The following is a 27,104-nucleotide window of genomic DNA, read 5'->3' as shown; positions in this document are numbered from 1 at the left end:
AGAGAGTATTAAACAAGGACATTAATAAGCTTGGAATGTCCCTGTGTGAAAGAGTAATTAGCTTGATGCATGTTTTAATCAAAACTGCATGCAAAGTGGCCTTAGCCAGATACTACTTCTGCTCATGCACAGAAGAAATATGTTTCTTCAAAAATCTGGATTTTAAACTCCTTTAAGGAATGTAATATTGTGTGTTTTCCTGATAAGTGTTGCTATTAAGTTTCTCAATGAAATATAACTATTAACCCCTTAATTTAAGAATGCAGATGTCTGGCAGATCTGAAAACTCCCAGGGCCATGAGTGTCACTGAAGTTCATGTGCTAAACCCAGCAGCATTAGCCAAAAAACCCAAAGGCTAATCCAGATGATAAACATTCACATAAACACAGTTTAACTCTTCTCTGCTTCAAAAAAAATGGTTATAGGTAATAATATTTTTAAATTGTTAAGCATGAAATCTCTGCAGCTAGAGGTAGAATAACAGAGTTGTTTTGGTTGGAAGGGACCTTAAAGATCATCCAGTTCCAACCTCCCTGCCATGGGCAAGGACACATTCCACTAGATCAGGTTGCTCAGAGCTCCATCCAGTCTGGTCTTGAACACTTCCAGGGATGAGTCATCCACAACTTCTTTGGTCAACCTGTTCCAGTGACTCACCACCCTCAGAGTAAAGAGTTTCTTCCTAATATCTAATCTAAAGCTACTGTCTCTCAGTTTGAAGCCATTACAGCTTGTCTTATTGCTACAGGCTTTCTTGTAGGCTCCCTTTAGATACTCAAAGGCCTCAATTAGGTCGCCTCTAAACCATCTGTTTTCCAGGTTAAACAAGCCCAATTCTCTCAGCCCGCATGCAGTGCTCAGTGGTAAATTGGTTAGCATCAAGGCTGCTCAGCAATCTGGCACCTCAGAGGTTAGAGGTAAACAAAGTTTGAGAATGACCACTGTAGATTGTTAAAAGTGTTTTCAGATTTACAGAGATTTGTATGAAATTTTAGATTATTTTAAAAGCAAAATACGTGTTCTTTATTAATTCGAAGTAAGATCAGAAATGTTCTTCTTGCTGTATACTTCTTTAAAAAATATATTTATTTATTTATTTATTTATTTATTTATATATATCACTGTTCTATAGCTGACTTCTTTCCCAGTTCATGCTATTTCTCATTACACTGTCTGGTACAAAATCCTGTGAATATATTAATCCCTCTATATCAGAACTACACTGATTGCTGGCTGAGGCTTAAGGAGATATCCCCATTGTAGCAGATATGTGCTGACAGTATTTATCATCTGAATCCCTGTACAAGGTGTTTATCATGAGCCATGTGCTTCCAGGCTAATGCAATTTTTCCCATTTGAACATAGCCACCTGTGATAAACACACCCCATACAGAAGAAAAAAAATCCCCTATAGGTTCTCCAAGCAGATATGCTCAGTTGCTCTTTCTGAACAAATATTCTCCTTCTCTGGAGTTCCAGTGTAGGTCTGAGAACAGAAGTTTTTCTGGGTCATGTTGACAGTTTCTCTGAAAAGTTCATTTGAGGTAAAGGAGTCTCTGTGTCAGGAGAAAAGTGTTTACCAGTTCACCAGTGTTAACAGACAGGTGATATAAATTATATCAGAATTTGCTATGCCTTGTCCCAGGGTCTGAAAGACTATTTGATTCCTCCTTGGAGAACTTCACTACACTGCTGGGAAGTATTACAGTCATGTAAGAGGAAGGAGAAAGAAGAGAAAATAAGACCTAGGCATCACTCCATAACTTAGGTGGGAGAGGGGGAAGTGTTATTCTCAGTTCCCAGGTGGGAGTTGGCGAAGGCTCCCATGGATCCCACAGATCACAGATTTCCTTTTCCAATGAGCTCTGCCTTTAGTCAGTGTTGTATTGATGGCCTCAGAAGATCCCTCTGGCTTGCTTAATCCTACCAGCAGAGATCCAAATTGCTTAGAAATAACACCATAATTACTCATACAATTTGACACCAGCATGGGAGGTAAACTATGAAAAGGCTTTTTCCTGTCTGTACCATACCATTGTTATTTCTGTGATCAGAAGGTGGATATCTCGTTTAGCATAACAATTTGTGTTGAGAGATAAAAGTGCAACATTTTTAATTAACTGCCATGCTAGAAATTTGAAATCAGATTAACCAGTTTTGACAAAGAAATTAACAGCGCTATGACTTTCTTCAAGTTATTTGCTTTAAAAGGGTAGGTTGCTGTGTATTGCAAATTGTTTGCCATCCTTTTCTGTTAGAATAATTTTACAAAATCAAGTTTTCCTTAGGGCAGAATCTATCAATAGAATATTTTCACATGCTGTGACAAATTTCTCACAGTCAACACTTCATACATTTCATTGATTCTGGCTTTTTCTCAGGAACATGATTTTGCAATTATGAGAAATTCTTACCACTTTTTATTTCCCTTGTTTTTACATTGTATTAAAACATTTTTATTAGGGAAAAAAAATACTAAAATTTGCTTTTTTGATGTTCTTGCAAGTGAAAGTAGTTAAGAAAAGTACTGGAGCAGCAATATGCTACGTGACTCTTAATGGTAGGAGATATATATTTAATATATGAGCGTAACAAACATATTATTTATAACAAATTTCTTTCAATTTTTCCCTGTTGTAAACTATGCCACTTAGTACCTGCAGCAAGAGCTTTGTGTAATACAATGGCTAAAAGGCCGAGTTCTGCCTACATTCCGAGTTCTGCCTACATTACCACTTCTGCCATTGCTAGAGTTAGTTTTGGATTATCCTGAATACCTAGCCATAATGTGTTTTAATGTTACAGCAGTAAATGACAAATTGGATCCTTCAAACACCATATATACACTCTGTCATTGATTGCTGCTGTTAATGGGGAGGACTTGAATATGGAAGCAATAATTACAGATGAGAACTCACTAGTCAAAGCCTTTTATATAGACAATCTTGACAGTCCTAGTCTGTTGGCTTCTTTTTTCTGAGCAATACTTTTTCAGGCAATTTGCACAAAATTAATAACAATAATTTCCTGCAAAAATCATCTGAGCACTTAGTTATTTAAAATTTACATACTTTGTTGATGGTCTTATTGGTGGTATACGAAGGTAAGTGTTCACCCTTATGAAACTATTTTTAGAGAGACAAGAGATATTTTCCTACATCTTCATTTTGCTTTTCTATATATTGAATAGGAATCAGAGATGGATATAAATCTGCTGCATTTGTAGCTAGTAAAATATGCACAAATGCAGCTGCTAAACATGGGAAAATTAATTCACATGTAAACATTTTTAAATCAAGATTGGAAAAAATATTTAAATATCATTGCTATATACAAACTAAAAGATGCAATTATTGGATGCCTTTAGACAACTATTTTTAAATCTTGGTATCTTCAGTAGAAACATGTTCAAGACTACCTTAAGTAATTATCCATTTACTGTCAGAAAATTACAAGGCAATATATAATCCATGACATAAGTCATGTTTGGGTTTTGTATGTCAATGTCTTTATCTTGCAGGATACTAAGAGAGATCGGCTAGTAAATGTGCTAAGTCATAGCACAGGGGGCATCCATGAAGTCAGGAGGAATATGCCCAGAGCTCAGCCTAAACATCATGTAAATGGGTCTGACAGGACTGGGTGCAGAGTCAGAGTATGAAAAGGCGACATTTAGAAAAAAGTGACACTGGTCAAATATAGTGCATTACTGATCACTAAGCTGTGAAATCCATGCTTTAACACTTGAAAAAGTAAAACTTTTTTTTTTTGTATCTAAGTTGCTGAGGCAATTTGTCACAGCATGAGGTTGTGTTGTCTATTCATAGATGCTATACTAGAGCCGTTGGATATAGCTCAATAATAAAAATATTTATATTTTATTCCTTTCTTTGTTCTTGTGGTCCATCTATAACGCTGCTGCCTCCTTTGAGAAAGCACGCAGAATCACTCTCGAGGAGAAAAGACAGCACAGAAAGAATCGTGTCTTGCAGAACATGCCACCTAAGGAGTCCTTCTGCTGTGCCTTTTGCAATTGGACATGTCTATCTCGTATTGGTCTTATTAGCCACCAGCGTGCCTGTATCAAATGTGGATAGAGCCTTTCCCAAATCTTCGTTCGTGAAGCCTAGCCATGATGATGATATATTTTATTCTTTTCTTTGTTCTTGTGGTATTTCTCACTGTCACAGACAGTTTGTTTAAACAGATTGTTTACAGCTCCTTCTTGTTTGCTTTTATGGAGTTTCTAGAGCACGTATGATAATTCACTGTATTTTCTTCTTCTTGATACACCACTTTATTGCTCAGATGGCAGAAAGAGGTGATCACTGGAGTATATGGGTACAATTACTCTTTCTGATTTAGCATAGCATTCCTAAATTTGTTCATTTGATAAGACCAAAAATATGCAAAACACATAAAGGACATTTTTATGTTCATGAAACATGATATTTTAGATCATGTAAGACCTAGGTAATTTTTGTCATATTTATTAATTTGTGCATACAATAGAGTGGATTAGTCTGCATTTGAAATGCCTCTTTGTCTTGACAGTCTCTGTCTCTTCCCACCACCATTACAGCCTTTATATCACTGTCAAAATGCTGGGTGTTTTCCCTCTTTATTGGCAGTTAAAGTAATAACATTCTTAATTGTGTGTCAGTCTTACAACTCTACACACAGTCATCCTTTAGCTGATTACTGTTTCTTTAAGCAGAAGTATTAATACAAGAATAAATGCCTAAACTCGATAAAACCAAGGAACAGCAAAACTCTCTTAGCTAAATTTCAATTTCACAGGTACAAGCATTTTAGATATTAGAAATAAATGAAGAACCAGTTCTCTTCTTTTGAACTAATTCTGTTTCTAGTATAACAAAATGACATGCTTCACAGCCCACGCTCCCTGTGCCAAATGGATTTTCTCTTCAGCTTTTACAGTATTAATATCTGTGATTTCTCAAATGCACACCTATAGCTTGGTATTTTTATTGCTTTCTGGGTGTCTTTGGGAGGACTCTATCCTTTCTTTTGGTCACTGTGTTAACAATTATTATCTAAGGTTACAGATGAAGTAAAAGTACATTTATAAGGGAATTTAGAGACCAGTGGTGTTAAGATGAAGAAAATAACCGCTGTCAGCAACAGGCTCATGATTAGAAGGGAAAAAGTACCTAGTGGTTCCCTACTTTTCCTTTTTAATCTTCTGTTCACCAGGCCTTCAGTTTATTATCTTGTTTCAAATCTTTTTCAAAATGTCAGGAAGAGTCATATATGTCATAGGTTAAGAGCCCTGAACTGCAGTGAGCTTTTTTTCAATACTTTCACAGAAGAAAGGTAATAAAGTCTTCCTTTGTCCTAGTTAAATCCTAGTTAAAATGGCAGAGAGTGCACAATGCAGTTGCAAGAAATTACATCTAAATGAGAAATTTAAAGAAACTATGCAAAAAGCTAGACTCCTCATTGTTGTTTAGTAAAACCCTAATCCTAATGGCCATTTGCTTTCCAAACTGTTTAGAAATTTTATTTTCTTTTCTGAAATCTGTTCTTGATTCAATCATAATCAAAAAAAAATAATAATAATTCAAATAGGAACAATAGCCCATTTAATCTCAGTGGAGTTAGTTAGAGCTGAAAGAAGGAAGAAACGGTCTCCATCTCTCTCTCCATTGCTGTAGGAGAACCTAAATTCAAAAGCACAAAATATTTTCGATCCCTGTATGATCCATTCACTTAAGAGTTGGACTTGATGATCCTTGTGCATCCTTTCCAGCTCAGAATACTCTGTGATTTTGTGATGTGAATACAGTCAAGTGGTTGGACATGGTTATAGGAACAAAACCCTATTACACCTTTCACATATCCCAGAAAACTGAAGGGTACTGCTATGAGGTTCAGAAATGGACAGCAGGAGCAACTCCATGGATGTCCTTCTTACTGACAGGGTGGACTGGAAGCTAAATTAAAACAGCACCTTTGGTTAGTTGCCTTTATTCTCTACCCCGAATTTGATTACACAGGTCCTCCATGGTAGACTGTCAAACGTGTTTGGTCTTCACAATCTGGATTGCCTTAAAGAAAGCTTAGCTTTTATGTAGCTTCCTAAGAGGAAAGGCCGATTTTTCAGGAGTGATTGCATGCAACTAGTCCTGTTGTTGGGATAAAAAATTAAATGAAGGGTGCTGACTTTTGTAGGTGTATGTGTGTAAGAGAAATAGGTATAAAACAGATGAATTTTGAAAGTAAACAAAACTGAGCTCCTCTCAAAATATAACTGGTTCTATGATTCTGTTTGGTTATTTGTTGTTAGTTTGGTTTTTTTTTAATACTGGTGCATAAATTGATACCTAGATTAATAACCAAAAGAATTTTTCCCAAAATGGAGTTCTTAGGCTATGCTACCAGCTGGTTAGCAATGCTATGCCTTCACCATTGCCTGTTTGATAGAAGTGTGGATCTTTGGCTTCCCACCTCTATTCACAGTACAGAGATTTAATACTGCATGCTTTCTATTGTTGCATAAAATACTGTCTTTTGACATAATTTCATGACTAAACAAACATAAATATACCTATTAAAGAGTAGAGTAAAAGATTTTATTATTTTATATAAAAAATCAAACACTGTATATTTAACTAATATTAAACCCTAAAAATTGGTGCTGAGGTGTGTTTTCTGAGACATACAAATGAAAACTGCATCTGACCTTTGAACAAATTCCTTTCATTACTGGGATGTCAGTGACTGAACTATAGAAGTGACTACATGAGCAAAAGACCTGTGATTCACCTCTCTTCCTATATCAGCAGAGAGTTTCAAACTTAACTTTTAGTAGAACAAGCAATAGCAAAGACTATTAAAATCTCCCATACTATTCTGCATTCTATAAAACTGCAAAATTTTGCCAAATTCTTATTTAAAATTTAAAATATTAATGTTTAAAATCTTGCTACATTAAGTATATTTACACCTCTAACATGGTAGCTTTCCCAGTGTCTTCTGCTTTTTGTACACTGATTCCTTTTTTACTATTTCTCTCATTTTAAAAATAATAAAATTGAAATTAGCTAAAGATGTGATAGCTAAAACCTTTCCTAGATTAAAAAACTCGGAACCTGATAATCTGCTATGGGTGTGGCTTTCCATACTCAAATGCTCCAACAATTAGCTCTCTCGATAATGCATGAAAAATACATTCGGGTATTTGTAAATGCAAGATTGCACGCACGCACCATAAAACTTCATTATACTACTCTGTGAAAATCAAGACCTCAGTTTCATCCTTAGAATCCTAGGGTATGTCTGTGCCAGGCTAGATAATTCTTGCATCCATGCTGCTGTGATACGCTGTCACATGTGCCAGAAAACACACAGTTAACTCACAGAGTCATATGTACGCTGCCTGAGAAGCAATCAGAGGCAGAAGTAAAGCAGGCTGTACCCAGTTTATGAATATTGTGAGACCTGAGTGGAATATTCATATCCTTAATGGGATGCTCTTAATTCATTTGCCCTCCTATTCCCTTTCTACTATACAACAGACTGTATCCCTCTCTGACAGCTGAAGTCTGTGTCAATGACAATACTAATCCCTGCCACACCTGCCCTCACTCATTGTTCTGACATGGCAGCAATACCATTTCAGTTTTTGCTGGCATCCTAGCAGTCAAAAATGTGCTGTGCACCATCCATCATGACTGTCCTTGGGGGCATGTGTCACCAGGAGTAGCATATCCTGAAAAACCTGTTGAACCCAAAACTGAGCCACTGTCATCTTCAAGCAAGTTTTGTCTTCCTTCGGGCATAGTCCTTCCCACTCAACTGTATGACCCATGTTCCCAAACTGCAACAGGTATCAGAGAAACAAAACACACAGTTTTTAATTTGTAGAGTACAGCCAGATATTAATTATTCTGTGGGCAAGTTTATTTTGCACATCTTGGAAAGAGGGATTATAGACTTTCAATATCTGATCAGGATTTGAGGAGCTGCGATCTCTTAAGCGCAGCAGGTTTGAGCACTGTTTTCAAGGGAGGTGTCAAATACTGGACTAAGTATTTGAATGCATGTAAAGCAGATATAGATCTTTCTGTGTTACTTGCTGCAAACAGAACAACAGTTATAACAGCTTCTATTACCAGACAAAATTAAATGGAAAACTGTGCTGAAAAAAACATTAATACACTCCAAACAGTGTTGCATCCCTCCCACATGAGAACTTGGGAATACCTTGAAGTGAGTACTGCATTTCTGGTGGGTAACTGATACTTGATCTTGACCAGAATCCACTTATATGAGCTTCAGCTGAGAAGCATTTCCATGTTCTGGTTCATGATTTTTTTTCTAATAAGATCAGCCTTTAGAATTCTTTAAAATGGGAGACAGAGAGGAAATAAAAAAAAGACTTCTGCAATGTAAAAGAAAAATAAAGAACACGGTGTGCACACAGAAAGGATTAATTGTCATTATTTATCCTGGAGTCTTTATGGGAGTGACTCAGTGTCCTAGTGAATGGCATAGAATAAAATACTGAATGAAATGTACTACAATTTATTGTTTCCCAATGTTATTTTAATGTCTTTGTGGATCACTGTATAAAAGGAGAATGAGCTAGGAAAGGGACACAGCTGCTGCTTAGACAGCAATGCATGGAGTGAACTGAGTGGACACTACAGATAACACAATGTTGTGTACTCAAGCACACAACCATACTATGTATAACACTTCTTTTTCATAAATACAGCTGCAAACCTTGCTGAATCAGATGGAATTTCCCATTGTCACTTTTGGAACACCTCCATTACAGGCCACAACATCCTGAATCCCTAGGAGGCTGAGTTGCTAGATGTACTTTTTCCTTTTCCCTAAAATAAAGCAGCTTGGATTGACAGTGATCACATGAATGAGCAAGAGACAAATGTAAAAGATGAAAACCTTCTTCTTTCTTACTAGAGTTTCCTAAGAGTCTACTTCCCTGAGATAAAAAAAAAACAAAACAAAACAAAACAAAAAAAAACCAAACAAAAAACAAATAAACAAACAAACAAAAAAGTCTAGTGATCTGATTTATACAATACATGGTTGAATGGTGAAAAAGTAACCTAAATCTGACTGACTTGAATGGAAGGTTACACTAACACTGAGAGCTTAAACTGTCATCCAAAGTCTTCTCCTTTCTTACAAGACCACTGCTTTTCCATTCTGACCTAATTGCTTGGAAAATAGGTAAAAAAAATTTTCAAGTATGCAATTATAACTGCTTATAAGATTCATAAGAAGAATCACTCATCATGGGAAAGGACTGTAAGACTGAGGTTACAGCGGAGCACAGGTTTACACAGCTGCCTGTAGGCTGTTGGGTCAATGTATATCAGGCCAGCATAAATATTTTTAAGGCTTTGTATCTTTGGCTTGGCTTCCAAGCAAAACCAGTATGTCATGATGCTAACAGCAGTGTCTGATAAGGAGCTGAACATGAAGAAGCAAAAGATTAGGAGACAGTATTGTGAAGCAATGTGTTGAATCATGTTAATTTTTATTCAGAGGGATCATTCAGACCATCGTTTTTCTCTGGACATTTTTGGGTTTTGCAGTGTAAGATTTAGGGATCTTATTTATTTTTGAATTAAAATAGCAATGGTAAGGCTTTAAAAATCTGCCTGCATCTTTCATCTCTCCTTGTACTCCCTTCCTCATTTTAAATGACAGGCGTGAGATTAGTGGTTTATGCAGTATGTCCAGAAGATTAATGTTTCCAGGTGAGCTTAGAGACCTGTTCCATTTGAACAGCCACCAGAATTTCTCATTACATAGAGGAGAAAAGAAAAAAAAAAAAAAAGAAAGAATCTATCCACACTAAAAGCTGCAGGTACTGAGATTTAAGTTAGGTCCTTGGCACCAGTCTTGCTTTAACAATAATGATAGATAAGAGTGTCAGATATGACATTTCTGAGATTAGAGAGTGTTTTGTTTGCTATATAGAGTAATTGGTTCCAGTATCCACTTCAACAGCAATCATTAAGTCCAGATTTGGGAATTTAATATTCTTTAGTGTTCCTTTGCAATCTTCTATTTTCAGATACTGTGTGATAAACATGATTTGCAAAACTTAACAAATAATTGTTTCAGTTGAAAACACATGCTTCTATTGTAAATATTTTCACACACAAGTATACACATGCAAATATATTTAGTAAAAGGAAAATGCGGAAATCTTGGGTTTACAAGGGTGAAAATTTTAATCTGGGGGGTTCGGGGGTTGTGTCTGTTTTAACTTCATGATGAAATTGGAGAAGAAACACTATGGCTTTTAATGAGATTCAGTGCAAAAACAAGGATTCTGAACTCCTTACAGGAATCTGATATAAGCCAAAAAAGCCTTTGAGGATGTGAATGTTCAATTGGTGTTCATTGTCTTGTCTAGCTCTATGTATTTCATATCCCAACTGCAGCAGAGATTAGCTTCCAAAGCCTTTTTACAAACATTTGTGTTGTGTGTTTATGTGTAGTTTTCTCAATAAATTGGAAATCTCATGGTCCAACAGATTTCTGGGGGAAAGAACGAACTCAGAGTGGAGGAGCTCTTGGTTCCTTTGATTTCTGAGACAAAATGACATATTTTCTGAGTGGCTAATAGAAATCAAAAGTTTGTAAGGCAAATCTAATGTAGATAGAATGTTACTGGGAAGTATAGAAGAAAGTGAATCCAGTTTAGGTAAGAGAGTGGTGGATGTTCGATGAGAGTTTCACTAGCACTGTGTATTAATATGCATGGATATTTATACTTTTGCTTCTTTAAAATTTAACTGAAATATGTCATATGGTCCTTTTGGTAATAGTTTTGATATTGGGATGTGATTTAATGAATTTCAAAATAATTACTTTATTTCCTAATATGATTTTTAGTAACCTCTTACATTTTTTCCTTGCTTCATTATTTGTGCAAATTTATGTCATTGGTAATATATAGTACACCTTAAACAGCTTGTGGGAAAACCTCTGAAGCAGCATATAAAGTGTATCTGCATGCAAGATCAAATATAAATTTACAAAAGTAACAGCAGAAGTCCAATAAATCACAGGGAGAAGGGTGATGTTGTACGTTTAGAGAAAGGGTTTTTGACATGACTTCTATGATTTTAGTTATTACTAATGAGTGAAATGAAAAAGGGTTTGAGGGGATGAAGGATAAGGGGATCATAAGGCCAAAATATTGTTCACTTTTTTTGAGAAACACATTTTTTTCATTAAAAAATACACCAATATGATTTATCAGCAAGAAGAACAGAGTAATAGGACATTTATGTAGTCAGCAAGGCTATTTGAAATTGTAGTAATTTCAGGTTCCAGCTAGTACCAGTTAGGCACTAATAAAATCAGTATGGGAGAAAAGATAAAACATCATGCTTTAGGATTTAAAGTAATCCTAAACTACTAAGCATTTTAGGAGGAGGATCATGCTGAGACAATAAGAGAATGGAAGGAAAATAATCTTGTTTCTAACTAGTTTGAGGTTCTTGTGGCTACTGCCAAAGCATGTGGGGCAGCTGGAGGCAGAAAACTACAGTATGTGAACTATCAGTTTGTCACGATATTTCATTTTCTCTATTCCTATCAACTCTTTTTATATTTTCCTTGCAGAAATGCCAAAGAGATACAAATAAAACAACACTGCATAACATTTGTTTCGAAGCTCATCAGTATTTCCAATTATTAAATGTCTTGCTTTTGCAATAGGCTTCTATACTGTTGCAGTTTGGTTGCTGAATTGAATCCACTGAGCAACTTCATGCATCGGCAGTGAAAGAGAGTTAGAACATGGTTAGTACCTAGGCATTGCTAAAATGCAAATATTGGATTTGTCATAGCTTTCTTTTTTACGTCACCTCCACAATAGTATTTTCTTCCATATGCCAAGTATCAATGGAATTTTCTCCACTTCTACCGCCCTTCTATTTAACACAACCCTGACATTTTAATAAAAATAGTAGGTTTTATGTTAGTGAGTACCACAGGTCATATCACTACTTTGTTATTTTATAATACTAAAACTATAATAGTATAAGGGAATATTTATAGTTTTTGCATGATAACATGTGAGCTAATTCTGTGAATGTCCATCATATGATTTACAATGCTTGTGTTACAAAGACAAAACTTTTCAGAACCCTATTACATGATAAACTGGACATAAGGAAATTCTTTTTCCCATGGGGGTGGTGAGACTGCACCAGGAGGTACCACCTCTGGAATTGTTTAAGGTCAGGTTCGACAGGACTTTGAGCAACCTGATCTAGTGAAAGATGTCCTTTCCCATGATAGGGGAGTTGGACTACTTGATGTTTAAAAGTCCCTTCCAACACACACTATTCTGTAAATCTATGAGTCTATAATTTGGGACACAAGTTTTTGTAAAATTGACACTGAAAAAATTACTGTATCTCGAAGGAAATTCTAGAAGACTTGTGCAACAAAGTGAATTTGGAGCTTGAAAAGATCCCCTTCTATTGATCCTCTAATTCAGAAAACCTGGAAAATGAAGATTATGGCCAGAAAGAGGGTATATAGAACAACTGGAAGTAGTTAGGACTAGTTGTTTTGGGGCAGTGGGCTTATTCAACTGAGGTGGAACCAAGATGAAAGCTTAGATCATCTAAGAAAAGAACAGAGAAAATTAGAAGGAAAAATTCAGGTCAAAGAATGAAGGTAAAATCAGACATGATTTGGAGAGGAATATTATTAGAAAGTGGTGGAAGTGCTTTGGGACTGCAGAGGTCCGTTTCTGTCTCCCCACCAGCTTTGTGTGATCAGTGAATGCCATTGCTCCAGACTCAGTGAAACCCATAGCATGATTCCCCTTGATCTGTTGTCAGCCTGGATGAAAGCCTGTGGGAATACCCTCAAGGTCAGATGTATCCTTGAATGTTTTGACCGTAAAGATCAGGATGTCAAAAGTCGCCCCTCAGTGATGACTATAATGCCAACAAACTCCAGCCAGCCTTTCAGAGACACACACTGCCCTCACACCTAACAGCACCTTGAAAGTGTCCATCAACATTTTCTGCCCCAAACCATCACCTGCTGCCCCTGCTTCCTGCCCCTGGGGCTACTAAGACCTCCTGCACAACCCAGAAAAGGCCCCAGGCTACAACGCGCAGAATGACGTGCATTGCAAGCATTGCTGTGGAAGCTATTCTGCTTGTGACACCCAGAGAAACTTGGCTAAATTTGCTTTTCAGATTTATGAGAAAATGCACTTGAAATGTAAGCAAACTTTGTTGGAATGTCCAAAATATATGGTTAACAAGTGCAGACAAAATAATCTTAGTAATTTTTTGTAAAATGTTGCCATTGTGATTGCTATTTTAGGAAAAATAATTTTTCTTTTTGTTTTAATTAATAAAGTTGACCATATTCAGGAAAAATAGTGAGAAAGACGAAAGGATTGGAACAATGGGGTTTGTGAATTTTTTCATATACTACAGATTTCAGTTGTCATGAAAAACTGTTGCTAGGACCATGAAGCTAACATTAGTAGGAGAGTTAGATAAAAGGCCGTGGGGCAGAGAAAGCAGTCAAGTATTAGAAAGAAGAGAGAAAAAATGTAGTTTGAAGACAAGTTGAAAATGACTCAGGTTCAGGGCATGTTCCCTAGAGTAAATCATACTGAAATCTGAAAAAAGTATATGAGGGACTTTCATGCTCTATCTGCACTACACTGTTTAATGTTGCTGCTTGGGGCTAATTGCAATGCTGAGAAACTCAGACATCTAGTCAACATGAAGTTTTGTCTGGGTCTCATGGTAATAACTATCTTTTGTTATCAGAGAAAAGCAGTAGAGAGTTTTTGTTGTCTGCTGCCTTGTAATGGCTGTGCTTCATCTGAAAGATGACAGATGCTCTACTTCCTATTTGTAAACATCATCTTTACCGTGATCAAGAGAAAACAAAGGCCATCCTTTCCTCACTGGAAAAAAGAGCTGTAAGTCAAGGCCCAGTTCTGTTTCTCATTAACAGCAACAATGAGAAGGTAGAGTGTGAGTAGGGGTTGGGATATTATGAGAGTCCTTGCTTAATTTTTTTGTTATTGTTGGATAAGCTTATAATTAAAACAGTCTCTTTTTTCCTGAAGATAACAGAAAGTTCTTGAGGTACTTTTCCGTTGCTTTCTTGTATCCTCATGGCAATGTTAATCTTCTGCATGTGCAGAATTTGCTAGTCCATGTGTTAAACAAACATTTGGTATGAAGAAATCTTGTTCTCTGGGTGGGAAACAGAAGCTGAAAACTTAATTAAATTAAAAGGACCTTCTTACAGGAGAACTATACTTGCCTGCCTCTATAGTTAGGCTCTGGTGGGGTGAAGTGCATGTGTGACAGCCAGCTTCCTGGCTACCATGGTACAAACCACACTGGGGGTTTCTACAGTTAACACCCAAACTCCAACAGTTCTTACAGAGCTGGTCTGTAGATAAGTGGCTATGGCCACATAGTCCGCTTGTAGCCGAGTCTGAATCTCTTACATCTGCAAAACAACAGTGTGGAACCTCCTGTAGAGGAACCCTCAAGCCCAGTGCTGAGGAGGAGGAGCAGGCAGGGTTTCCAGAGAGTTTCCCTCCTTCCCATAGGAATCCCTTTACAAGACGTGCCCTATTCTCTATGGTGTTCCTTCCCCTGCAGCCCAGTACCCCAGCATGATTCCTGCCATATCACAGTAATTGATCTGCAGGGATTCAAGCACCAGAAGACAAGCAGTTTGTGAGGTCTTGGCCACTGACTCTGCAGTCACAGTGCAGTCCATGGGCAGTCCATCAGAGGCCACAGATAAGCATCATCCCTTCCCCAGGCAGAAGTGATGTCTCTCCACTGGGCACAGACATGGACCACTGCCAGTTGTACAACCAACGGGGCCAGAAAGTTCTGCCCAGTGACTTCATTGTTACTTGGGGTGGGAGGTGAAGGGATGGCAGCAAACATAAAAACAAAGGTAGAACAATGTTCCACCTCAGCTGTGAAGTACCCTAGCATCCGTTCTGCAGCTGACTGCCCTCTCCAAGACCCTGAATGGTTTGTGAGGGGCATAGAGACAGATCAGGATTTCCCCTTTTAGCTGTTGCCTGTCCTCACACTAATCCAATTCCCTGGGGAACAGAAAAAACTTTCCTGTAAAACAACGCCTGACACTTTTGTTACTGAATGGTGTTAGGAGTGATAGCTTATATAATCCTATAGCCTCATTTCATTTTAGCAGTATTTAATGAAAGAAGAAATGGTTGAACAAAGCTATTTCACATACTATTCAACAAGCAGCTCTTTCTGTAGAAGCATTAACAATAGCTGTCATCTTTGTACAAAAAAAGGCTTCCAATTACTTCAATGCTAAGAGAAAATCCAAATGCAGCTGAGAGCCCCACAAGCAAATTATTTTTAATACCATTATGGAAAATGAAAATGTGTGACCCAGACCTTCATTTAATATTTTACTAGCCTTGAAAGTTAATTTGAGTTTGTGTTCAATTTTCTGGGAAATTTCATCTTTACAGCTGTGCAATTTGGGCACAGAATGGAAAAGAACTGAGAGCTGTCCTTTTCTCTCTGCTTTTTTCACATGCTAGAGATGGGGAAAAGGGAGTAGATGACATGTAATCAATGGAACATATAAAGAATAAAGGAAGTCTATGATGTAAAAAATGTCATATGACTTCATTAAAATTCCTTTAGCAGGCAGCAGGGAGATTTATAAGACTAGTAGATGGAAGAGTATAAAAAAAAAGATAGATTAGCTTTAGCTTTGCTGGTGTTCAGTTATGCTATAAATCATATGACTACAGGCTTTCTCTAAATTGCATCTACCTCTTGGTCTTTCTTTTCTCTCCCATATACTTTGTGTTATCTGAAAGAGTAGAAAATGCATCCTGATTTCTTTCTATTCATATCTCTCTCTGTAGATAGATTGTAAATCAATTGTGTGAACTGTTTCTCTCTATGTTAATTTAAATTACCATTAAATGTTGGTCGAAAGCATAGCTAGTTTGGAAGTAAACAATTACACCCCTTTTCATTCAAAATTTAAGTCATGCAAGTGTAGAGTTTTTGAAGGAATGTCTCAGGTTCCGCAACCATTCACAAGAATGTGTGGAAGAACACCTGATGAAACATGTCTTAGAAAATCAGCTTTTGAGCCATAGAGGTACTTAGAGTTTCCTTGGCTCCAGGTCTCAGTTTCCAGTCTTTCTGACATGGATCCCACACTCAGCAGTCACATCATTAATACCTAATTATAGGGACTTGGATCCGTTCTCTTTCACTGGGTGAAATGCCAGTCAGCAGTGGTCCTGAGTCATGTCCATTGTCTACTTATATGTAGAAACGACTTGGGGGAATACTTGTAAACTGGGGTAAAAGTCATGTCAGGAAACAATTTAACAATTTAATATAAGAGGCAACTGATTACTGGTGCCTAGTCTATTTAATTTAATAGATTAGATATAGTCTGAGACACAGCCTCTTGATTTGCAGCAGAAAGCCTCAAAGTCCCAGTTTTCATGAGTTGAACTAGTGCCTATTGAAACTTCTTGTTTATGGCATTTGTTTTTGTGAACCAAAACAATTGATTGGTTTGGGGTTTGTTTTTTTCTTTTAAATAGCCCTTTTAAAAAAATCTGAAAGGCAAGTGGCAAGAAATACTGAAATACTTGTCGGGTATGAATGCTTTTTAGGTATCATTGCTTGCACTTACAAAGCCTGTTTAAAGTCAGATGTTGTCTTCAGGACCAGATTCTCAGGTTGCTTTGCCGGGGAATCTGTGAGCAAAGCACCAAGGCTAGCTGATACTGCTTCTCCAAAAATGGGATGGTCATGCATCAGAGTTTCCCTGCTCATTGATTGCCCAGAAGAGGTAGGCAGTCAATGGTAGGAAACAGTGACAACAGAAAGGCAGATCATGCTGTGTGGAGTTGCTCTTTCAGACAAATTTATGTAGCCATTGAATACAATCACTGCCCTCTATAATGGTATTCATGCTCTTTTTAAAATTGTTTTTATTTTTTGTCATTAACTACTAAGAACTTTTCAGTATAACTACAAATAAAAATACCATGCTTAAAATTAGATGTATTCTGTTGATGACACACAACTTGAAATGAAATCTAGATCTAATATTTTACCTAAAGTCAGCTATGAGAACAGGAAAATATAGAACTTAAAATACATTTCTTTTAATAAAGTAATCTAATTGGATTCTGAAAGCTCAGGGAGACCAGCCTACTACATTACAATGTGCTGTCCTCTGCATAATCACTTTTCTATTCATAATGTTTCCTTAGTATTTTGAATTCAGTGATGATTTTATCTCAAAGTGGATGTCTAAGTGAACATTTATAGTATACAACAGAGAAAGTAATGTGAAAGTCCCTGGGCTGCTCCATTCCCACATAGAATCACACAATCATAGAATATCATAGAATGGCTTCCGCTGGAATGGACCTTAAAGATCATCTAGTCGAACCCCCTTGCCATGGGCAGGGACATCTTCCACTAGGCCAGGTTGCTCAAAGCCCCATCCTACCTGGCCTTGAAAACTTCCAGGGATGGGACAGCCACAGTTTCTCTGGGCAACCTGTTTCAGTGTCTCACCATGCTCGCAGTAAAGAATTCCTTCCCATATCTAATCTAAACCTACTCTCAGGTTGAAGCCATTATAACTCGCCCCATCACTTCATGCTTTTGTAGAAAGTCCCTCCCCAGCTTTCTTGTAGACTCCCTACAAGTATTGGAAGGTCACTATAAGGTGTCTCTGAAGACTTCTCTGCTCCAGGCTGAACAACTCCAATTCTCTCATCCTGTCGTCATAGGAGAGGTGCTCCAGCCTTCTGATCATCTTGTTGGCCCTCATCTGGACTTGCTTAAACAGGTCCACATCCTTTGTTGCAGACCTGAAAGCTGGACACAGTATTCTAGATGGGGTCTCACAACAGCAGAGTGGAGGGGCAGAATCACCTCCCTCAACCTTCTGCCCACAATGCCTTTGATGCAGCCCAGGATAAGGTTGGCTTTCTGGGCTGCAAGAGCACATTGCCAAGTCATATCAAGCTTCTCATCCACCAACAGCCCCATATCCTGTTCTCAATCCATTCTCTGCCCAGTCTGTATTCATGCTTGGGTTTGCCCAGACCCAGGTGTGGGACCTTGCACTTGGTCTGAGGTTTACACATGTCCTCACATGAGGTTCTCATGCCTATTAAGGTCCCTCTGGATGCTATCGTTTCCCTCCAGTGTGTCAACTGCATTGCACAGCTTGGTGTCATCAGCAAACTTGCTGAGTGTGCACTCAATCTCACCGTCTGTGTCACCAATACAGATCCCTGAGGAATGCCACTCATCAGTGGTCCTCACTTAGAAAATCTACCTATTTAATACTACTTTTTGTGTGTGACCATCATCCAGTTCCTTATCCATCAGATGCCCAATCCATCAAATCCATGCCTCTCCAGAAGCAATGTGAATGACTGTGTATCTTGTCAAGTTGTCTGGTACATATTCATGTACAAGCACAGTATCTAATTTAACGTCTCTGCATTCCATGGGGTGGAATCATTAGCACAGGTAAATCTCTGTGCTGCAGCCAACAAATTTATTTGGCACACAGTTTATGATCTAGTAGATGTAAATGTCTGCTGTGAAACTAATGATGGATGAAGTAAGGGAACAAGTTATCTCACAAGATTTCCAGTTGGAATAGAAATAATCTATCTTGCAAAATGTTGACAAGTTCACTTCTAATCTTAGTTAGAAAATTGAGGCTGGAGTAGATAGGGCTGAAAAATAATGGGGTGAAAATCTGTTCCAACTTTTCAAAGCATTTCCTACATCCATTCTTGCCTCGCTATAAAGTGCTTAGGGAATTACAGAGCTATTCAATCACTTTCATACTAACAGAAAAGCCCCATGTGCACAGCTTTTCTATGAACTATTTCCTGTGTTAAAGAGAATTTTTGGCTATTACTATCTCTATAAAGTAGTTCACTGTTTTCTGCTGGCACATTTAGAAATTTATTGAAGTGTGAGGGAATCTTAACTTATTCTGAACAGCCTTGCCACTGTGTTTTTCAGTGTTACCTTTTTGACATTTTTGATTGAAATAAAGAGAATACAAACCAAACACCCTTTAGCCTTCTATACAATTCACCTTTTTTTAAAAAAGTGAGTCTTCTAAAGCTGCAAATGTAGGTCTATAAGAATAATCATCAAGATAGTATTGATCTGTCCCAGAAGGATATGAAAAACTTTTTAAAGCCTATTAATGTTCATATGCCTTAGAATAGTGACCAGGGATATAGCTCTGAAACAGTAGCAGATGAGAGACATGAAAAAAATGTGAATATTATAGTATCGTGAAGATGATACCACAGCCTAAGGTATTTCCCAAGAACAGATCATAATTCTACTTTCTATCCTAAAATCTGTCCTAGTTGTAGTAGGAGATGGTGAAAGTCAATGCAGTCAATGACCTTAAATCTGACATATTAAAACAGTGTGAAAAGGTCTAATTATCATAAAGGTCATAGTATAAAAATTTTGTTCCAATTCTGTTATTTTCAGAACCAATGGAAATGTGACTCTGCTATCAAAATTCCTCAGTGACTTTCAGAAATGCTTGGTCTTTACTTTGTTGATTCAACATTGTGGAATTTATATTTCTTGAAATAAGGGCATCATAGTTGATTTTTTAACAAAAATTAAAGACAAAATAATATATATTTAATAAAGCACTTGCTTAAAATTAATAGCAGGAAAACATTTCAAGGAGGTATGAAAGCTGTCTCCAATGTTCGTCCAATTTCAGAGAGTTAATTAAAACAAGAAATTAAATATTTTACAAAAATTTATTATTTATTAGTAATACAGGTCCTACAAAAGAAACTGAAATCAGATTTAATTTAAAGATGTTTTATATGAGGAAAATTTTACTAAAATATTTTAAATGATATGGTTCTAGATAAAAGTATTTAATTTCCAGTCCTTGTATAATTTTAAATAAGTGTTGGCTGAACTCAAAATATCAAATTTAGATGGAAAACAAGTTTAAAATTCTTTTAAGTTCTTTTAGATGATTGAAGCATGAAATTTCCAATGGAAAAATATTTCCTGTTAAAAAAAAATCTAAAAGACATACATTTTCAATATTTCTGACTGTTAAGAAAAGTCAGATTGATATTTTTTATTCACTTTGTGTGAAATGAAAGTATCCAGTCAATAAGTCTCAGGTTTTTACTGCATCTTTTGAGGTCAAGAATAATAGATAAAAATATTTGAGCTTTTAGCCTTACTGCACTGAACAGTGTTATTTCCTCATTCTACCCCTCAACTTTCTACTTCTCTTTTCCCTCCACTACACTCAGTTTTAGGTTAAACATAGAGTTTACCAAGAACCTGTATTTCCTTGAAAGTCTTGATCACCACATGATTCCATGTTTAATGGGATATGATGTTTTGTCACAGCAATTTTACACTGGAATAACTCCAGTGATTTTGTTGACTGCTGCTCTTTTTTTATATTAGTGAGAAGAGATTTATTTGCAGCATTCCTCAAATTGCATGAAATTGTTTTCCTAATAAAAGTTTCACTTTATTTATGTGATTTGCTGTAATGTCAACTTTGCAACATTCAATCAGAGTGGAGGAGCATTTAATATAAGTTTGTGTTTATATAAATAGCTTCCTAAGCTCAAGAAGGTATTCTCCACAGAAGAGTCTGTGTTTCTTTCTCCATGTGTAACTGTCATAGCAATCATAATAAAGGGCATGTATTTCCTAGTATGTCTTTGAGTATGCTTCAAATGAAGAGATAAATTTGAGAACAAATTTACAGGACATTACAGGAGAAATGTCTATATACGCTTGACTTCTGTTTACATTTAAAAGATGAATATACAGGTATAATATAAGTGAACTTTTAAATATCGTTCACAAGATTTCTGATCTTGTTGAGAACAAGAAGTATCTGCCTAAGATAAAGTATTTGCAAAAACAGATCATCTTTTTCTCCAAAGAAAGATGCATTTGGGGTAGGAAATAGATACACTCCTGTTTGCTTTTGAAGAGTTACTTTCTAAGTGAACAGTGAAGAAGCAGTTAAAAATCAGTGTGTGTTTCTCTAGACCCTAAAAGGGAACTCTTCAGAACCATTGCAGTCCTCCACAACAGAATTTGACTTGAGATGACAGTTTGTTTCAACATCTAAGTTACCATTCGAATGTTGTTCTGTAATAGAATTACACTATTGGATTCACCTTCGTGAATGGAAACTTGTATGTTTAAAAATGTCATTTCTCTCCATCAGTAATTACTGATATTTTGCCTAAAATCCTCATGTATTACAGTAAGAATTTTTAGGAAAGTATTACAGCGTCAATTCAGAAGAGGTAAAAACTAGACAGGTGTTTTAAGTACCCTGTCCATTTTCACTGCCTATTACTCATTTTCAGTGACTTGAAGATGCCTTTGCAAATTCACTCTAACTTCCAGAAGTTTGACTTACTGATATCAAATGCTTGCTTTCAGATATCAACATGGCAGGAGAACCAAAACCATACAGACCAAAACCGGGCAACAAGCGGCCACTTTCAGCACTTTACAGGTAAATGAGATTTCACTTTAACTTACTCCAGGGCAATTTTTATCAAAAAAATTATGGTAGTCTGAATTGTATCTTCTAGTGCTACTGTGCAATATTTACAAAAATTATAATGAAATGCACAATAAAATTTTAAATCTGTCATTTACTAAATCTACTGACAAAAACACTGGTGCAGTGATCTGTGAAGTGTTTATTAATGCTCCCACTACTAGTACTACTATGAATATTGTTTTGTTTTGTTTTGTTTTGTTTTTAATTGAGTACTATTTCAATTTTAAATCCCTACACTTTTATTGCTTGGTTATGGCCTCATTTTTTTGTGACTTTTTAATTTGCAGCAATCAGTTGAAATAACTAATAATCTCAGAGCAACAAAACTGTTGACAGATTTTTCTGTCAAGGGTGAAAGCCAAGTTCTGACAACACAGGACTTCTTCCGTGGCTGTTTGGGAGGGCATTAGTAGTGTCTTTCTCCTGTTCCTAAGTGCCTTTTGTCATGGAGTTTGTACAAACTTGAAGAAACATCCATTTTTTTTTTTCCAAAATCAATTAAGCTTAGAGAAGCTTTACAAATTGTTAGGGCTACCATGCCCACATGTATTTCTGCTCCATAAACTTCACTTCTCATAAAAGTACTACAGAATTTATTTGTGATGGAAACAGTTCCAGGCATGGAGAAAAACATACAGCAATTGACAGGATTTTATTATATGGACCTTACAGTTATTATATGGACTTTACTGTTATTATGTGGTTTCATTGTATTCACACTACACAGTGCACAGCCTGGACATGCTCAGGTTTGCCATGAGTTTGCCTGCTCCCTGCTTTCCCTGCTCCTCCCCCTTTTGCCCGTGTCCCTATCCTGGTTTGTCCCCCCGCTTGTCTGTCTCATGCTCTGCCCTATGTTCTGGTTCTTTCCCCTCCCGAGTTGATAAAAGACCACATGCACACGTGAATAAAGGATTCTACTTGCACCCTCCCTCGTGCCCCGGACCTGTGCTGTGCCATGGTCCCATCCTCCCCTTTCGGACCACAGCATTTATTCTCCAGATCCATGAGAGGAAATAGGGCTGATTTTTGCTGTAGCTGAAATGTAGATAGACTGGCTCTGAGACCAACATTGAAGTCATTCACAACTGAGCAGGATTTTTCATGCCTGGTCTGGTCTGAAAATTCGAGGGTGGGATCTCAGAATGAGAAAGCCAGGAGCATTTTAGATCTGAGCATCCACGCTACATAGAAGTAATTTGAAGTTTTAAATTGCTGCTCTTAGCTGAAGTGATAGAAATATTGTTTTTTGAGAAGAGAATCCCTGTTTTATTACTACTCTCAACTGCAAGCTGCTAAACTATGTAAATGTTACTGGTAGCCATGGTCTACTGTGTCCCTCTGCCAGTATTTCAAAAGATTTTGGAAGACGTTCTGTGATTTCTGTCATTTATATGCACTTTCACCTCTGAGCTTCCGAACTATTTCTCATAAATACTTGTTCTACAGACAAGACAGGGATAAGAGAAAGTTCTGTGGAAAGTTCTGAGGGAACTGTAAAGAGAAAAAATATCTTAGATTTTGTCTTTTCATGGATGTAGTGCAAGCTATTTCTCCAGAAGATTATGAGAGGCTTTTTTGAGAACCTAAGATAATCCTTCCACTTTCCCCCTCATCTTCATTCTCCCCCTCTACTCTGACCTTGTAAGACCTCACCTGGAGTCGTGAATACTGCTCTGGAGTACTAAGAATAAGAAAGTCATGGACCTGTTGAAGCAGGTCCAGAGGAGGATCACAAAGATGATCCCAGGGTTGTAGCACCTCTTCTACGAAGACAGGCTGAGAGATCTGGGGTTGTTCAGACTGGAGAAGAGAAGACTCCAGGGACACCTGATCATGGCCTTCCAGTACTTAGAGGGGGCTTATAAAAAGAGGGAGAACAACTTTTTACATGCACACATAGCGATAGGACAAGGGGGAACAGTTTTCAACTAAAAGAGGAAAGGTTTAGTTTAGATGTTATGATTCTAGGTTCTATGTAAGTAAAGAACTTTTATTATTTCAGTATCCATTAGCACTGCGAGGAGATCAAAACACTGTACTGTGTCTGACTGGGCTGGGGTTAACTTTCTTCATAGGATCCCATATGGTTCTGTGGTTTGGATTTGCTACTAAAAGACACCAGTCTTTTGGCTGTTACTGAACAGTGTTTGTACAGCCTCATGATATTCTCTTTTTCCTATTCTACCTTTGCAATTAATAGACTTGAGGTAGACAAGAAGTTGTAAAGGAATACATCTGAGACAACTGACACAAACTGGCCAAACAGGTATTCTCTCATATAACATCATGCTCTGAAATAAAAAATGGTGAGGTTTTTCCTTCCAAAGCAGTTGTTGCTTGGAAACTGCCTGAACTGCTTATGGGAGGTGAAAAGTAATTACCTTTGCATAACTTGGGTTTTTTTTCCCTCCTTTCTTCCCTCCCTTATTACACTGCAATTATCTCAACCCATGAGATTTTTTCACTTTTGCTCTCTCCTTAATGCCAATAGGGGACAATGGTAGGGGAGTGAGAAAGTGACTATGTGGATGCTTAGCTGCTGGGCAGGGTCCACCCCCAAGACTAAAAAAGTTAAGAGGGAAATGGTTATGTTAGATTTGATTTGCACTAAGACATTGGTTAAAAATTTAGTTGTTACAAAATAGTCACTGTTAAAAGGAAGGACTGTGAGCAGTAGAAATAGGATAATGGATTTCAGAAAGGACACCGAGTAAGTAGGATATCTTGGAAAGAAATTTGAGGGACAATAGAGGTGCAGAAAAACTGTGCTTAAGGTAGAGTAGAAAATTCTCCTGAAGCAGAAGGAGTTGAACAAAGGAATAATATGGTAGCATCAAGTTTCTTTGACATCCTGAAAAGTGAAGAGGAATTGTACAAAATGTGGAATCAAAACCCCATGCATGGAAGTAAGTAGAAAAGAAGAGCAGAGTCATCTAACAAGATGTCAGAAAGGCTAAAGTACATGACAGTATAAAAGGTAGCAAAAAGATTGTCATTAGACTAACTTCCTCTGATTTTTGATACTGCTGTTAGTTAGCAGGAAAGGAGATTAGGTAGCAGTGATACAGAAAAGGCTTTTTTTACATCAGCAAAAGTGGCTAGTTGATCAGCTATTTAAGAAAATCAATTTTAACCAGAGGGTGTGCAATAAAAGAATTGGCTAACCAGTGTTTGACTAAATGAATTTATTGGAAATGCTATGATGAGATTCACTGTAGTGTGTTCAAAGGACTAACTGAATCTGCGTGTGGACTATTAGCGACTGTTTTCAGAAGTTTATAGAGGTTATGTAAGGTAAAGAAACAGTGGGTATGGGCAGGTGTTATACCTATCTTTAAGAAGAAGACAGTTCAGAAAATTATCAGGTGAGCCCAGTCTTGATTCCAAGAAATGTGCTAGAACACATTATTAGCAATCAGTTTATCAACACCTAGAGGATAATAAATTGGTAAAAAAATCAGGAGCAAATTATGTTGAAGCAATATAATTTCCTTCTTTGACAAGATAGCAGATTTAGTGTATAAAGAGGAAACTGTAGATTTGCTATATGGTCAATTAAACAAGTTTTGACACTTACAATGTGGGCAGTTTTCATAAGCCTGCTCAGGAAATTTGCCTAGAAAAACTGTCTTAAGGTAGATATCCAATGGGAAAACAGTGACTGTGTACAGCATAGTGTTAAGGATAACACCTATCGTTTGTTCAGTCTCCTTTGTTACAGATATTTAAATGATACTTGAGAGACATTTAAGAACAGTTTTAAGGTAAGCAAGCAGAACTGCTGCACAGACTCACATGATTTTATTTAAGTGCCTGAGACTTCAAAAGTGTTCAAAGGACTCTGCACCTCTGAAAAGAAGTCTGTATCACATTTACAGCTGGATATACACATAAGTCATTAATACAAAGCAACTGTTGTCTATGATGTGTTATATCCACATAATTTGCTTGTGTGTCCAAGTCATTAGATCCGTTTTTACCCATAATGTTATGAAGATACTTGGCGTTATCTCAGTTCAGGATCTACATTCCTTTTTTTTAACCTTTATAGTTTTATGATCTGTGTAATTTTTGGATTAGTTCTTAAAAATATTTTGAGAACAGAAAGATTTAAGATTTAAGATTTAAGATTTTGCTTCAGAAAGCTGCTAAACACATTATTAATTTTAAGTGTACTCACTGAACAGTTAAAGATGTGATTAGGGTAGTGCTCAGGAATCAGTTAAAATCTCACACAGCTGTGAGCTCCAGCAGCATTCCTCCTACTTTGCGTTGCTGTTCAGTATGTGAGGGGGGAACCTAACCCCAAAAGGTTCAAAATCATTCTGAATTTTCTTTTTTAGCACAGCAATTCTGCAGAAAATCAAATGCCTGAAAAATCTGCATCTTAAAATTGTTTTGCATCTTGTTATACGGGTCTAGCCTCCAGCAGAAGTTAATTTTCCTGGCTAATCTTCATATCTTCGAAACACAAGGTGAAGATTAGAGGTGCTGACACAAATGTGTTAAAGCACTCTTTGGGAGTAATATTGTGGCAAAATAAAAGATCACAGTTTGTCTTTTTAATTTAGTGGTGTTTTGATCAGTATTTTGTTAAAGCAACTCTGTGTCAGCATATGAAAGCCCTTTTACTGGTTGTTTTTTTTTTCCTCTGTGTTTATGCTCCAACATACCAAAGTAGATTCAAGTGCAAATACTCTGATGGAATGGTATTCTGTTTCTCTACTTCATAAAAGAATGTTTTAACTATTTGTTGTTTGTTTCAGTCTACCACCATGTTATATGAGGTGTTAAACACATGCCTGAAAGCTTTTGCTCCATTTTGGAGGCCTTTGCTATGGTTGGTAAAACAGGATAAGGCTCTTATGGTTCCTAATTCTGAAGGTTGCTAATGGCTGCATTCCCAGTTGCTCCAAGCCCCAGGACAGGTGGAGCAGAGCCCTCATGCACACACTGCCTGTGGCTTGCCTTCCCTCAGGACATGTGGCATGTCCTTTCTGTATGGCTGTCCGTATGGGGGAGTTGGCTAAAAGTCTTCTCTGGCACCCCTCTAGCAGTAACAAGGCTGAGAGGATTTGAGAAGGATGATGGGGGCATCTATTTTTGAGTCTTTGGAAATAACAAAAGCACTGTGCTACAGGCTAGCAGGATGGTGTGATTTTTAGTGGCATGAAAATGAGCACAGCTTTTGCAGACCCTGCTGTATGAGGTGGTGCTGAAGACTGCATGGAGAAGCAAAAATAGTGTAGTGGTACTGATACAATTGGGAGCAAACTGTCCCAGATCTCTTACATGTCTGCTTTCTGGGAAAACTAGCTAGTTTACCAAAGAAAAACCCACAGGAGTGAACTGATATTTGTATAACATAGGAAAGAAGGGACCAGGATTTGAAAGAAAACTGAAAAGGCAAGTT

The 27,104-nt window shown here is 37.1% G+C and overlaps 1 protein-coding gene across 8 annotated transcripts in view; it reads left to right on the top strand.

Annotated features, from left to right (window-relative positions):
• RALYL (RALY RNA binding protein like) overlaps window positions 1-27,104 on the top strand; it is a 373,182-nt gene that overhangs the window by 275,091 nt on the left and 70,987 nt on the right. For all 8 annotated transcript variants that reach the window (XM_018078907.2, XM_018078926.2, XM_018078914.2 and 5 more), the window contains one exon: window positions 21,562-21,637. In XM_018078907.2, coding sequence (XP_017934396.1) covers window positions 21,562-21,637 — 76 coding nt within the window. The remainder of the gene's footprint in view (window positions 1-21,561; window positions 21,638-27,104) is intronic.

This window comes from Manacus vitellinus, unplaced genomic scaffold, assembly GCF_001715985.3.
Source record: "Manacus vitellinus isolate BGI_N305 unplaced genomic scaffold, ASM171598v3 scaffold_1_pilon, whole genome shotgun sequence".
NCBI classification, from domain to species: domain Eukaryota; kingdom Metazoa; phylum Chordata; class Aves; order Passeriformes; family Pipridae; genus Manacus; species Manacus vitellinus.
Note: the sequence above shows the minus strand (reverse complement) of the source record. Positions and strands in the feature narration are given on the sequence as shown.